The sequence below is a fragment of the Bubalus kerabau genome, chromosome 2, assembly GCF_029407905.1.
Source record: "Bubalus kerabau isolate K-KA32 ecotype Philippines breed swamp buffalo chromosome 2, PCC_UOA_SB_1v2, whole genome shotgun sequence".
NCBI classification, from domain to species: domain Eukaryota; kingdom Metazoa; phylum Chordata; class Mammalia; order Artiodactyla; family Bovidae; genus Bubalus; species Bubalus kerabau.
The window spans coordinates 98,809,059-98,824,306 of NC_073625.1; the positions used below are offsets into that span (position 1 = coordinate 98,809,059).

At 37.0% G+C, this 15,248-nt stretch overlaps 1 protein-coding gene across 24 annotated transcripts in view; it reads left to right on the top strand.

The window, feature by feature from the left end:
- Positions 1 to 15,248, top strand: part of BBX (BBX high mobility group box domain containing) — a 295,437-nt gene that overhangs the window by 231,721 nt on the left and 48,468 nt on the right. For 23 of the 24 annotated variants that reach the window (XM_055568048.1, XM_055568050.1, XM_055568049.1 and 20 more), the window contains 3 exons: positions 524 to 604; positions 3,649 to 3,723; positions 12,671 to 12,751. In XM_055568048.1, coding sequence (XP_055424023.1) covers positions 524 to 604; positions 3,649 to 3,723; positions 12,671 to 12,751 — 237 coding nt within the window. The remainder of the gene's footprint in view (positions 1 to 523; positions 605 to 3,648; positions 3,724 to 12,670; positions 12,752 to 15,248) is intronic. The other variant, XM_055568067.1, reaches the window with a different exon arrangement.

The window sequence follows — 15,248 nt, forward strand, 5'->3', positions numbered from 1 at the left end:
TTTCTCTTAGGAAAATAATACTAACTTTTCTAAGATTGAGACTTGTATATAAATTCGGGAAAACCCTGGAACACAAAAATTTGACCTGAGGTTTATTTTCCCAAAAGGTTTATAATGATCAAAACTCATTTGTGTTTTCATGTAGTCAAGTGATATGAAATATTGGGGAAATACAGAATGTGGAAAAAGTAGATATTCATTGGTTTTGGTTGTAGAAAGCCAAGAGATCAAACGAGTGTCATTGTAGAAATTTCACTTTGGTTAATCATCATGAAATGCATTGCCTTGTCTATGTCCTACTATTTATGGCATTATATTTAACAAATGAATGAATATATAAAACTTTATAAAACCATGTATAAGACTTTGCAGAATATAACTATCTTTTTTTCACAGTACTGCCTCAAATTTGGGAATGAAAACCGTTCCTTCCTTAAATAGGAATGTTTTAGGTTACATCTGTCCTCTGTTGTCATCCAGGAGTATTTTGTGTGATGCCTCATGCCACATTTCTTTGTTTTAGATCTCCTCTGGCACTTGCAGGCCTGATGTTTCAGAATCCTCTGAATTGCGTCAGAAGTCACCATTATTTCAGTTTGCTGAGGTAATATACATGTTGCAATCTATACTTAATGAAATTGTAAAGTGAGCTTCAATTTTGGCTGATGACAGTAACTTAAAGCAATGATGAACTCTTTGTTCTTAGATCAAATAATCAAAAATGGAAAATAAACTAAATTTTGAAACTCTAGAGTCTCTTAATTAAGGAATAAATATATTTCTAGAAACATGTTATTAACTCATACTAAATGTTATTTCCCTTAAACCTCATCACCAATTTTTATTCAGGGCTAGGAAAGTTAAGAATATAATTGAATTATTGTTAGAACTTATTTATCAGGTGTTAATTTGACAGGTATTGAATCAGAAGATAGAATTGTCTCATGGTTATTGGCTGTGCATTCCTTTTTATTTATTTTCAATACACTTTTCTCTTAATTGAAACTTTAGCATGCAGTTGGTAGTTTTCAAAGTCTTATGTCTTAATGTTAGACCTGTTTGGCTCAGTATGTCACTCACATACAGATGATGTAGAAAGCACATTATCCTTGATATCAAGTCTAAAGGTTAAGACTGCTTCCCTAAATGTCTGCATTTACCCTGGAACTCAATATGGAGCCATCATTGATTAATTTTTTCTAACATTAAACCACATGGTCCTCCCTTGATCATGTGAATTGTCTTTCACTAGACCTTCTCTCAAACTGTCATCCCTCCTAATGTTTGCCCCTTGTGGTACAGTTTTGTACAAGGAGAAAATATTTTCAGTTTCAGACTTTTTTCTCCTCTAGTATCCTTTCCTGGTGGTTCTCGACATTTCATTGACAGAATTACTTTTCACACTGGCATATTAGGTCATTCCTTTTATGACATTGTTGGTAATATGCCTAAATGTCCTGCTGATATCACCAGAATATTATGTTATATATTTGCTCACATAATGCTCCTTATCTATCACTTTCCTGTCTGCTCTCTGTGAGGTGTGCCATGAATTCTAATTTTCTTGTATATTGTTTCCTCAAGAATTTAATATAGTAGAGTGTTCAGTCTGCACTCCCTTTTAAGCATAGTTTTATAGATATTAAATAATGTTAGTGCCGGCTTTGAAAGCAGAGATTCTTAACTAGTGATCCCTGAGCCCCCTGAAGATCTAGTGAAATCTCTCAGATTTCATATGAAATTTTTGGTATTTTGACACGTGCACTTTTTTTGGTTAGTATAGCAAACTAAAGAGTCCAAAGATATCCTTGGACCCTAATCTGCCATTTCTTCAGGAGCTCGCTATTCATGTCAGAATCTCCTCTACTCAATATTAATTTGTAGAAACCTCCCTTTATTTAAAAACTTGTGAAATGCTTTTCGGAAATCTAGATGGTTTATGCCACTGTTTCTATTTGGTTTACTCTCTGACTTAAGCTTTGAAAGGCATGTATTTCCCCTTACACAAACTGTTTGTTTTCTTTAACTTTTATGGAGGGTTGTTGGGAGTGAGAAGTCATGTCTGAAATAAGACGTGACTTTTCTAAGTTTAAATGATAGACTGTAGGTCTGTAATTCCCAGGACATCTTTGTGGGTCATAGCTGCAGCCTGCCGCAGCTGTCACATGGAGGTCTTCTGAAATGATAGGCTTCATGATTTGACCAAGAGAGTCTACAAATTTATCCTCAAGTGTCTTCAGAGTACTTGGTTTTATCTTAGCCATTTATGACCATTTGTGTATATCTAGTTTGTTAAATAGGATATGGGAGATCTTTTTTCTTTCTTTCTCTTTTTTCTTTTTTACTTAGTTTTATTCTAAAAATGCTTGATTAAAACAATACAGTGAAATGAAAATTTTCCTAGTGCCTTCAGCTATAAATAGAGTCAGTAATTCAATCAGTTCTCTCTTCTAATTATTCCTTATCTCTAAAAGTGGCTTCAATGTTGTATCACAAACTGGCTCCATTGTCTTTCTAACCAACTTAATTTGATTAATATGAAGAAATGATTCCTATGAATTCTTATGAAGAGCTATGGTCCAGGTGCATGTATTGCTTAATAAGTTGCCTTTGATGGAGTCAGTGAGCACAGTTAACTGAAGAAACTTTTGGGGGACTAGGAATGGGCTGAATTTATAGAGCCTACACTTTCTGCTCTTGTGACTCATTTTCACCCAATTTTGTAGCTGGATAGAAGGTTTATTCACTTTGAAACCAAAATTAATAACTGACTTGGCTTCAAAACATCCTTGAGAAGTATTTCCTTTAGAAATACTTGGCCCTCAGAGGAAACCTTTAATGAAGTTTGAATAAGCACTAGTAGGTAGGAACAGAAGTTCTCCGAGTTGAATCAAGGATGGTATGACAGAATCCCCTATCTACTGTCAGAGATCTGAGGGTTGTGTGTGGGTGGGTGCAGGGGGCGGTGGTGGATGGGAAGATGCATGGTGTTATAAAGGAAAAAAACGCTATTCATATTCATTGAACACTTTATTGAATTCTGGTTCCATACCAGGCAGTGTTTTCTGTGACTTATTTTCTTCTCACCATAATCCTATAAAATGGGGATTATCATCACCATCAATTTACAGTTGGGTAAAATAAGTCTCAAGAGATTAGTTGAGCTGCCCAAGGTCTTGTAGCTTATGAGTAGCAGAGGTGAGATTCAATCCCAGATACTCTGACCCGCATGGTTTGTGTCCCCAACACAGTCTCAGAGCTGCCTCTAAGCAGAGAACAGCTTAAAGGGAGTGCTGTAAGAGAGATTTTACTTTCAGCTTCCAACATTTAATATTGTATTTTTAAAAATCACTGAAATAAGTCTATCTCTATAGGTCTCCTCAACTGCTGTTTGGTACACATCTGATACCTGAACAAGAGACATAGCAAATGAGCCAAACTCAGTCTTTTTTCTTCTTTCCACGTCTGTTTTTAGAAACATGGCCTTTGTCTTCATTTATCATTGATACTGTTTTTCTAAAAGGGATTGAGGGTGATGACTCATGTCTTAGTCTTTATCAGTGTCTACAGGGGAAATATATGGCAGATCTATTAGTCTGTTTTGGAAAAAATGTGCTTGTGCTTTAAAAATTACATGTTTCCTTTCAGATATCTTCAAGTACATCCCACCCTGATGCTCCTTCAAAACAGTGTCAAGCATCAGCCTTGTTTCAGTTTGCAGAGGTATGGCTTTTTTTTAATATATATATTGGGTTCAGAAAATGTACTGAGTGCAGAAAGTATTGGAATAGAATTTTGTCACCTATAGAGAACTTCAGGCATGCCTCTTGCCATTACTGACAGAATATACATGGCAGACTATTTATTGCTTTCTGCTACTTTTGTGTAATCATAGATCACCTCCAGATTTTATAAACATTGACTAAAGAGTTCATCCAGAATAACAGTTTTTCATTTATTTCATTTTGCCTTAGTTTTTAACTTGCTTTAAAAGCTTAGGAAAATTGTCAACATGGAGGCCATAGTATTCCAATTTATTTATTAAATTTTTCCAGTAGCGAAATTAGATGCTATTGTTGATGAATGTGTCTCACAGTGAATGCAGGGTGAATACGACCTGCTAGATTGCACTGTGATGTAGCTTCAGCCAGTATTTATATTAGCGTTTAATCCCAGGCTTAGGTCGGGTCAGCTCTTGCAGGATCTCAGATTTCTCTGGATTGTCAGCCAGAGAGAGAGAGCACACCCTGGAGAGCATTTTCTTGGTTGGTATGATGAGAAGGCAATCTGATATTCTTTATTTTGCCACAGAAACCCTGGCCTCAATCATATGCTCATTTCTAATAAGCACTATAAGACAAATAATAAAATATATCCCTTTTGCAAAAGTAAGATGCCATCTCCTTTAGGTTTTTCCCCATTTTCCTTTTTATTAATTTCAACCAAAAATGCATATCATAAACTAAACAATTTTTTATAGGGTTGAGAGAAAATGACAAGCAGGAATGTTCTGTTTAATATTGATGTATTGAATCACTTTGATTCATTTGCATAAAGAGTGCTTCATAAATGAAATGTAAAATGATATCCTTTTGGCAGGAGAAAACCCAGCATCTTACTTTGAAAATGATAAAAAATTACTTTTAGCTCTAGCAGTTTTTTTTTTAAATGCTGCTTCTTCTTGGGACACTTGCGTCAACCAGCACAACTCGAGCCTACCAGTTGGCTTGCTTATCTGTAAGACTTCTCTGCCATAGTGCTGCTGCTATAGTTGTTGAGGGCTATTCTATAAAAGTGGTAATCAGAATATCATATAATGGTATCATTTCACTAAGAACAATTTGCTTGATGAATCTGAATAAATTAAGATTTTATCATAATTTTTCATTATGATGAACAGGCTGGTATTTTCACTGTCGGGAATAGTTTTGTTTTATATTTCCTTGCTCTCCTCTAGTCATTGATATCCATTTACTTGATACTAATAATTTTTTCAAAGATAAAAAGAATTTTGACATGACTATAAATGTTTTTAGTGTTGGTACCTGATTGGTCCCATCAGACTTTTTAGAAACATTTCCTTCCAAACACAATTTATTTGTCATATATTTAAATTCTATACTCATGAATATTAGAAAGGTTATGGCTTGTCTTTGACACATCTGATATTTACATATGCATTATTTACCAAGAGTTTTCAATTTAATTAAAAATGCTTGTATAGCCTATCTCAGCTGATGCATTTCTAACAGGTCCTGTCACTCAGAGTGCGGTTCTTATTTAAGTGATAGCAACATCAGATTTATCAGGTGTCCCAAAGCCCTGGGCAGCCCTAGGGAGCAGCGTGAAGGTGAAGCAGCCACTATCTCATGACTGGAGAATGAGATCCCGTGCCTCTTTTGAATTAATTTGTTCTGTACACTCACTCCTCAAAAAGAAAGTTTTTTTTTCCTAGTAAAGAACCTCTCTTTCCTTAGGAATTGTGCAGGAAGACATTTCCAGATGTCAATTCTCTATACTCAATGGCATTTGTCTTCTGAGGATTTCTGACCATGCATGTATAAGATTTGAGGAAGCTTTAAAAAAATTAATTTGAAAACTCCTTAGGACTTGTTTCAAGGCCTTAACAGAGGAAGGCATGCACGATGGAAAAACAAAATAAAATGTTCTGCTTTGGAATCAAATACAGTTCCCATCTAAACTCTGTGTATTATTTTTCCTGGTTTTATTTTGTGTAGGTTGATAATTAAGAGGCCTTACAATTCCTGAGCAGATTAAATTATTACATACTTAGCTATTTAACTGTAAATGCTATATATGATTATATAAGAGAAGTATACTAAAATACAGGGTTCTCTAAGGATATATATAACTTCCAGTCACTTTCCCCAGCTGACCCAAGAGAACTCTTAAGTTTCAGTCTCTCTCATGTTATGATCTGACCATATTGTCAGCCGAGTATTGCACTGGTTTATTCAAATCTAAACTATACTAACTAGATGGACTGATTAAATTATCTACTAAGATCTGCTATGAGTATATTTATTAAGGTAGAAATAGAATAGCCTATAATTACTGTGATCGTATCCCTAAAACTTTTATAATTATTTCATAAAACACCCATCACCTTTGAGAAAACACAAAGGCTCTTGAAATTCTTGTTCTAATTAGTCTTTACCAGAGGCTCTCCAACTTTGAAACACATCAGAGTTCCCTCAAAGACTTGTTCAAACACACATTGCTGAACCCCACCCCCAAAGTTTCTTATTTAATAAGTCTGCAGTGGGACTGATAATTTGCATTTTCAACAGGTTTCCTCTTAGGGAACTGCAGTTTGAGATCACTGCTCTATAGGTGGTAATTTTTACCACAAGTTATTAAATCAGCATTGTTAAGGCACTTCTGGTATCTCTGGGAACTTACAGGGAAAGGATTAAGTGAGGAGGAAATGGGCAGATAATAGAAATTTGCCCAAGGGGCCACATTATAACCCTCATCCCTTTTCTGAGAGATTCTTGGTCCTATTACAAAATGTTTATATCATTTAGGCAACAGTTTTCTCTTGAATGTTTAGCTTTGTAAATGCCCTTAAGATCAGGCTTGCAAAATTCTTGAGACGCTTAGTGTTAATTTCAAGTGTTCATAACTCCAGGAAGAGGTTGATCATTTATTGTGTAATACAATTATCCTAGAAACACACTTTTTAAAAAACAGTAAACTCAGGGCATTTCTTTAAATGAATATATTTTTTCTTGTATGTCAAGTCTTGGGTCTCTGTCTCACAAGCTGAGAAGGATATCTTTTCCTTCTGAACCAAATCTGATCATTTTAAAACCCATTCAAGTAACCTGCATGGAACCATGAAACTAAATTAAGAACATTTTGCTTGTAGGTTCTTCATAAATGTGTACATTTGAAGGGAGAATGATATATCTGCTTTACAAGATCTAGAAAGAAATACAGAGTATAGAACCTGTTTTCCTCACATTTCAGCCTGTTTCCCATTCCATATTGATGGTTGTAATTCATCAAGATTCCACTTGGCCCATCTGAAGAGCCATCACTGTTTCCAGACTCTGATCCATTAAGTTGGTCAAAATGAGTTTCCTATCTGCATTTTTATGTTGTTTACATATAGACTGACACATCTGTCTCTGTTTAGATCTCATTTACTGAAGACTAATGACCAAACGTAATGCCAGAAGAGAATTGTTGTCATCCATTATTTAACAATTCTGAAAGCCATGACCAGTCCACGTATCCTCTTCTCTGCTGAGTGGCTGACTCTTACACCTGGAGTATACCTTTATGTTGAAAAATTGCATGTTTACTTTGAAGACAGGAAGCTAGTCTGGACAATTTAGACAGATACATTTGAACACTAAAACTTCCCTTAGGAGACTTTTACTTTGCTAATGTAAATATAACTGTTATCTCTCCAAGGTATTGTCACCGTTGGATATAAGCAATTAGTGCAATTTTAAAGCATTCATTTTTATGATGGCGTGCCCAATATGTTACGGAATGTTATACTTGACACAGATTCCATATGCTCACACTGCAGCTCATCGGTGTGAAAGTTTTCCATGTTTTATTGGAAGAATTAATATATCTTTTAAGATAAGGAAGACCAATTATCTCATTTTGTTCGTTTGTTCTTTGATTCATTTATTCACTCAACAATTGTTGGTCATTTCCTCCCAGACTACAGTGTTCATGATACCTGTTATAACTCCAGAAGGCTTCTGCCTAATTTGCTTTTAATCTTTGCCACCTCTTTCCTTGATGTGCTCCCCTACCTCAGGCAGCTATAAAATTAGCAGTTTAACAACGAGGGTGATCATTTTTCTTGGCGGTTTTGCTGTACGTTACATACTTTTAATACCCACCCTGTTTATCAGAACATTATTTAATAGAGGAGAGACTACAGTGGAATTAACAGATTGGCAAGCTCCATCCAATGTGAGGAAAATAAAAAAACATAGCCACAAACTTACTGTGCAGTATGGCCCAGTACTGCCCCCTACCCAGGAGGGGAACATAACATGCACTTCCCTCCACTGGCAGACCTGTCACTGAAAGACAGGTTTTAGCTTATTATTCTTACTTGAAAGGATGTGTATGTCCCATAAATAGGGGGGAAAAATACAAGGAAATGAACAATAGTATAACAAATCAGCATTATACAAGCTATGTTTATGTTAGAAGCAGGTGAGATTACTGAGAGAAAAAGTATGAATAAAGAGAGGGCTCTAAGACAGAACCCTGAGGGAGAACATTTAAGGGCTCACTATAGAAGGGGAGAACCAAGAAAGAACAGCAAGGAGAGACCTTAGAGAGAGTCTGCAGTATTGGAAATCCAGAGAAGACTCTCAAGACAAAGGTCAGCCATGCCCAGTGCTGCAGACAGTAACATAAGTTCCAACCCTTTCCCCCAGTTAAGCCAAAAGGCATTTTTATAGAAAGTATATCTTACTGTTGAGTCATTCCATGAAAATTTTATTGTTAGGTGATTCTAGAAATGCTGGGCTGCTAAAATACATTGATACACCCCCTACCAGCATGATCCTTTGGAAATCAGGCTTACAGCAACATTGAGCATTTAAAATACTCCCCTGTACCTACAGATAGGTAAAAAATACTTTTAGATAATGAGGAAAAATAGTTCTTACTAAACATTAGGTGGAGGTTTCTTTTGCAAGGCAAGGAACCATTCTCAAGCCTTGATGCAGAACACTGCATGTTAACTCATCTGACAGGCAATGCATCTGTGTGGTCAGAAGTTCTTCACTGAGCCTCTGGGTGTGCCATGCAGGCATTTGGCACAGGCTTTGTGGTAGTGAACCTACACACCCACACAGGCTTTGTGGTATTGAGCACTCACACACACACACAGCGTCGGGGAATATAAACCTACAGCAACAAAAGCAACAGCAGAGGGAGCCAGTGAAGAGCTGAAAACTGTCAAGCTGTGTATTGCAGCATCACCGAGCTTGTTGTGCTCTTGAGGGTATTATATGATTATGTGACAAATTTAATATTCTACAGATTATTAAATTTAATAATTAACCTCTGAGGTTGCAATTTTTCACTTTACTCTAGTTTCAGTCTGTAGCTAATTTGGGGGGATTGTATTAACAGAGTTTATTAGTGTTAATAATGATAAATCCTTATAACTAATAATTGTACCGTTGATTGAGGGCATAATATGGGCTGAGCACCAGGCCAGACTCTTTACTAACATAACATGTCATCTTCACAAAAGGAATATGGGGCAGATAGTGTTTCTGTTTTGAAGGTGAAGATGTGGTCTTAATTATTTCCTTCAGTCCACACCACAAAAAGTAATGAAGGCATGTTTGTCTGACACAAAAGCCATGTCCTTTCTATTAATACAGTGTGGGTTCACGTGACTGGTCAAGTTACTCCAAGTTAGTAATTGTATTAAATGTGTTTGTTTTCTTAGTCTAATGATAAGGTTAGTAATTGAATTCACCTTGTCTAGAAAAAGTAGAAGTGACATATATCAGAGAAAATTCAGCCAGAGGAAAATCTTTAGAAAGCTTCAGCCCCTAAGTTGGTCTTCTAAAGAAAAAGGAAGTGATTGGGATGAATAGGGAAGTACTGTCAAAAATGATGGCACCAGGAGGAGAAATCCCCTAAAACTTAAATTAATAGCCCTTTCTAAATGATCCAGGTGGCTTATTAGATATTGCCTCAACAAAAGCCTCTTATTCAGCAGGTGTTCTAGGGAGAATTTCCCCTAGCAGTAATGAAGCCCCCAGTCTCTCCTGGAGGGACAGCTCCATGATATTCTCTGTTGGGCCTGGGGTCACCTGTAAGGATATCATCACAAGGCAGGTTTGCCTCCTAAACTGAACTGAGAAATACCTGTCTTAAACTGAGAAAGAATTCCTAATCAGGAGGAATATTAACAGCATAAACTATTGCTAGCTGCTCTAATGATGACAGAACTTCTCTAGCAGAAGAGTTCTTTTTAAAGATCCTTAAGAATATATGTCCTCAACTCTTTACTGAGTTCAGCTCAAAATTGGAAATTAAGTCTTCCTATAAAAATGAGATAGGACAGTGCTGTTCACTGTTGCAGCTGTGCCCAGTTGCAGCTTTACAAAATTTGAAGAGCATGCAATCACCATGTAATGGTGTGTGTATATTGATGTGCTTACTGAGATTTGTGGTCTTCACAGTTAATCTTTGTACTTTAGAGCACACTCTTAAGTGCCACTGCCAGTGTTTTATATAAGACTTAGCTTCACCGGCTCTTGTTATATTCGGTTCAGTTCAGTTCAGTCACTCAGTCGTGTCCGACTCTTTGCAACCCCATGAATCGCAGCACGCCGGGCCTCCTGTCCATCACCATCTCCTGGAGTTCACTCAAACTCAGGTCCATCGAGTCAGTGATGCCATCCATCATCTCTTCCTCTGTTGTCCCCTTTTCCTCCTGCCCCCAATCCCTCCCAGCATCAGAGTCTTTTCCAATGAGTCAACTCTTCGCATGAGGTGGCCAAAGTACTGGAGTTTCAGCTTTAGCATCATTCCTTCCAAAGAAATCCCAGGGCTGATCTCCTTCAGGAATGGACTGGTTGGATCTCCTTGCAGTCCAAGGGACTCTCAGGAGTCTTCTCCAACACCACAGTTCAAAAGCATCAATTCTTTGGCGCTCAGCCTTCTTCACAGTCCAACTCTCACATCCATACATGAGCACTGGTAGAACCATAGCCTTGACTAGACGGACCTTTGCTGGCAAAGTAATGTCTCTGCTTTTGAATATGCTATCTAGGTTGGTCATAACTTTGCTTCCAAGGAGTAAGCGTCTTTTAATTTCATGGCTGCAGTCACCATCTGCAGTGATTTTGGAGCCCGAAAAAATAAAGTCTGACACTGTTTCCACTGTTTCCCCATCTATTTCCCATGAAGTGATGGGACCAGATGCCATGATCTTAGTTTTCTGAATGTTGAGCTTTAAGCCAACTTTTTCACTCTCCTTTCACTTTCATCAAGAGGCTTTTTAGTTCCTCTTCACTTTCTGCCAGAAGGGTGGTGTCATCTGCATATCTAAAGTTATTGATATTTCTCCTGGCAATCTTGAGTCCAGCTGTGCTTCTTCCAGCCCAGCGTTTCTCATGATGTACTCTGCATAGAAGTTAAATAAGCAGGGTGACAATATACAGCCTTGACGTACTCCTTTTCCTATTTGGAACCAGTCTGTTGTTCCATGTCCAGTTCTAACTGGTGCTTCCTGACCTGCATATGGGTTTCTCAAGAGGCAGGTCAGGAGGTCTGGTATTCCCATCTCTTTCAGAATTTTCCACAGTTTATTGTGGTCCACACAGACAAAGGCTTTGGCATAGTCAATAAAGCAGAAATAGATGTTTTTCTGGAACTCTCTTGCTTTTTCCATGATCCAGTAGATGTTGGCAATTTGATCTCTGGTTCTTCTGCCTTTTCTAAAACCAGCTTGAACGTCTGGAAGTTCACAGTTCACATATTGCTGAAGCCTGGCTTGGAGAATTTTGAGCATTACTTTACTAGCGTGGGAGATGAGTACAATTGTGCGGTAGATTGAGCATTCTTTGGCATTGCCTTTCTTTGGGATTGAAATGAAAATGAACCTTTTCCAGTCCTGTGGCCACTGCTGAGTTTTCCAAATTTGCTGGCATACTGAGTGCAGCACTTTCACAGCATCATCTTTCAGGATTTGAAATAGCTCAACTGGAATTCCATCACCTCCACTAGCTTTGTTATAGTGAAGCTTTCTAAGGCCCACTTGACTTCACATTCCAGGATGTCTGGCTCTAGGTGAGTGATCATACCATCGTGATTATCTGGGTTGTGAGGATCTTTATTGTACGGTCCTTCTGTGTATTCTTGCCACCTCTTCTTAATATCTTCTGCTTCTGTTAGGTCCATAGCATTTCTGTCCTTTATCAAGCCCATCTTTGGATGAAATGTTCCCCTGGTATCTCTAATTTTCTTGAAGAGATCTCTAGTCTTTCCCATTCTGTTGTTTTCCTCTACTTCTTGGCATTGATAGCTGAGGAAGGCTTTCTTATCTCTTCTTGCTATTTTTTGGAACTCTGCATTCAGATGCTTATATCTTTCCTTTTCTCCTTTGCTTTTCACCTCTTCTTTTCACAGCTATTTGTAATATTGGCTAACACTTGTCATATTGCCTAACACATTTCTGTTCAATTCTCAAAAAAATATTTGTTGACTGCCTTGTTGCTGTCTTTTCACAGGGATCCCAAATATATTTCAACAAAAAATTAGCTAATTGCTTTTTGTTAAATGTGAAATGACACTAAATCTCTTTTCTATATGACCAGTTGCTGAGTTGGTGTTTATATGGAAGTGGAAATGTATAACTTGTTTTAAGGTTATAGAGTTAAATTTAAAGCCTGGAATACTCATACTTGGTATAGTTCAACAGCCACCCAAGTCAGACTGGTTTTTTTGTTGCTATTTTTGAGGTTATTTACTAACATTGATTTCAAAATTATAATCCCAAACCTAATGCATTTAAGTTATTTGACACTTGAAAGCAATGATATTCTTGTAAACTAAGGAAAGTTCCCGAATGGGTGTGAATGGAGAGCAAAAATTCTGATATCACAATTAATATTCTTTATATGAATTGTTTTCCATATAGATTTCTTCAAACACTTCACACTTGGGTGGTGCTGAGCCTGTAAAACGCTGTGGAAAGTCTGCACTCTTTCAACTGGCTGAGGCAAGTTTCTAAGAATACATTGTGATAGATCTGCAGTGGTTGAAGTCACAAAAAAGTTAATCATAACAGTGTTGCCTAAACTGAGCTATCTCACCTGTGACCATAATGTGTGTTGTATATAATTTTCAACAATGAGGGGGGGTTCATCTTTAATTTAAGGAAAGTGGACTTTTGCTACTAAAAGTCATCAAGCATTGAAAAAGGTTATCCAGGGAAATAGCAAAATCCTTTCACAGATAGTATTTTAAAATAAGGTCAGTATTTGTCTCTCTCAGATTGATAAAGTAAGTCCATCCTAAACCCAGAAAAATGGTCTAGGTAATTTTCCCCTTCTCTGATTCTCTTATATTAATAACATCTATAAATCTCTGGAAAGCACTACTTTTAAATCAGGTAGTTGATGTTTTAATTTGGGGGCTTTTTTAGTGAAGAACTCAAATGACATGTTCTGAAGTCTGGTTTTATAGCATCTCTCAGCTGTGCATTTGATGTGACATGGATATAAAATGCTACTATTCCTTTGGTCGAGTAAAAAAGATGTTTTTGTAAAGCCTGTGAAGGACAGAACTCTCAGTTGATGGGAACAGGCAGGGAGGAAGACGCCGGAAGTGATTGTTACTGGGGCGGGCAGGAGGGGGACTTCCTTTGCCAAACTGTGACCACTCTGCCTTAAAGGGAAAGTGTAGGACAAATGTCTTTCGCACCGGACACTGTTGTAGTGGTTTTCTCTTTCAGTGAAACAAATTAGGAGGCACAAAATGGGTAACCAAATATCTCTGTTAAACTTTCTCTCTTGTTTTCTGTCTTCCTTCCAGTCAGTTTCAGTTTCTTCTGAGTGTGTGTGTGTGTGTGATAAATTATTTTGAGTTTATTGAACTTAATGGGACAGCCAGTCATTTTCTAAATTTTATGGTAGCTTGTGTCATTAAAATTTAGGAATTTTTAGTATCTAAGTCCAGCCAGATCCAAATTAGAAGCATAAACAGTAAAGTATGTAAAAAGTGGGACAAACTAACACCGTTGTATCTGACATGAAGCTGACATGCTTCTTGTATAAGACAAACTCAGACTCAAAACAGAGGGTTGGGAATAACTAGAAAACTTAGGGAGACCACAGGGAGTAGTTTTTGAAAGAACTGAGTAAGTCAGTAGCAAGGTACTATTTCTGGTAGAACTAAAGTGGTAAAGATCTGGCAATGAGTGTGCCTTTAGAGTTGTAACAATGTCTTTGTAAGCAGAGAGACTGTGAGGTCATAAATTTGTCAAGTATCTAAGACTATATAGTTGGTCAAAATAATTTATTTGAAAGAAATAAGTATTTTTCTTAAATTATATGAATGTATAGCCATTTTGGCTCTTCCTGAGGGGGAGAATTGTGTTTATATAGATATACACAAACTTATACATATAATCTTTTAAATATTAAACAACACTAATCTGTCCTTGGTGGCTCAGATAGTAAAGAATCTGTCTGCAATGCCTGAGACTTGGGTTCCATCCCTGGGTTGGGAAGATCCCGTGGAGAAAAAAATGACTTCCCATTCCCTAGAGAATTCCATGGACAGAGGAGCCTGGTGGGCTACAGTCCATGGGGTCAAAGAGTCGGACACAACTGAATGACTAACACTTTCAACTTTCAATCTATAAAACAAACTAACTTTCAACATAAATATATATTTATTAGATAGTTTTGTATTGGAAATGTATGGGCCTTAGAGGTGCTTTGCTGTGGGGGGTGCTAGAGCAATGAAAATTCGTCTTCTCATTTTCTTTCTTTGGCACAACAGTCATTTAAAAAAAAAAAAAAAGGATTCCCCATTAAATCAGAGCTCATTAAAAAGAACACTCTTCTAATTTGTAGGGATGCATCCCAAATATGAAACAGATGCTGTGGTCTAACAGATGTTTCAGTGCTGGTGTCGTAATTTAAAGGGGTAAAATGACTGCAGTAAGCCTATTCCAATTATATAGCAAATCAGCTTATACTCAGACTTAGCTTCATATAACATCTGAGTAAAAATATATGCTTTTGATAAAACAGGGTCGGTAAAAAATTATTTACTGAGAAAATCGCACATTATTATTTGCACCACATGAATATGATGCCATAATGCTAATAGAGTGTGTTTTAGAGTAATATCCTAAAGCCTTCCCAGTTTGTAATTAAACATAAATATGTGCAGAATGGATTAATCAGCATCTCCAAATAATCACCAGTGGAAATATGCTTCCTCAGTAATTTTTTTCTTCCTTGTGTAGTTGATGTTCATCTTTTCTTGAACAGAATCTAGTATTTAATTATTTCAGGTACCTCTTTAGATAAGCATGACAGGGTATTGAAGAGAATTTTTCCTGTGGCCCAAATTGCTCCTGTTGTCAGAAATCCTAAAGAATAGCTTTAAATAAACACATTCCAAAGGGAAAGCCACCAACAAGCCACCTTCAGTTTGGGCCAGATCTTCTCTCAGGATTTATAAAGAGACAGCCTAACCGAGCT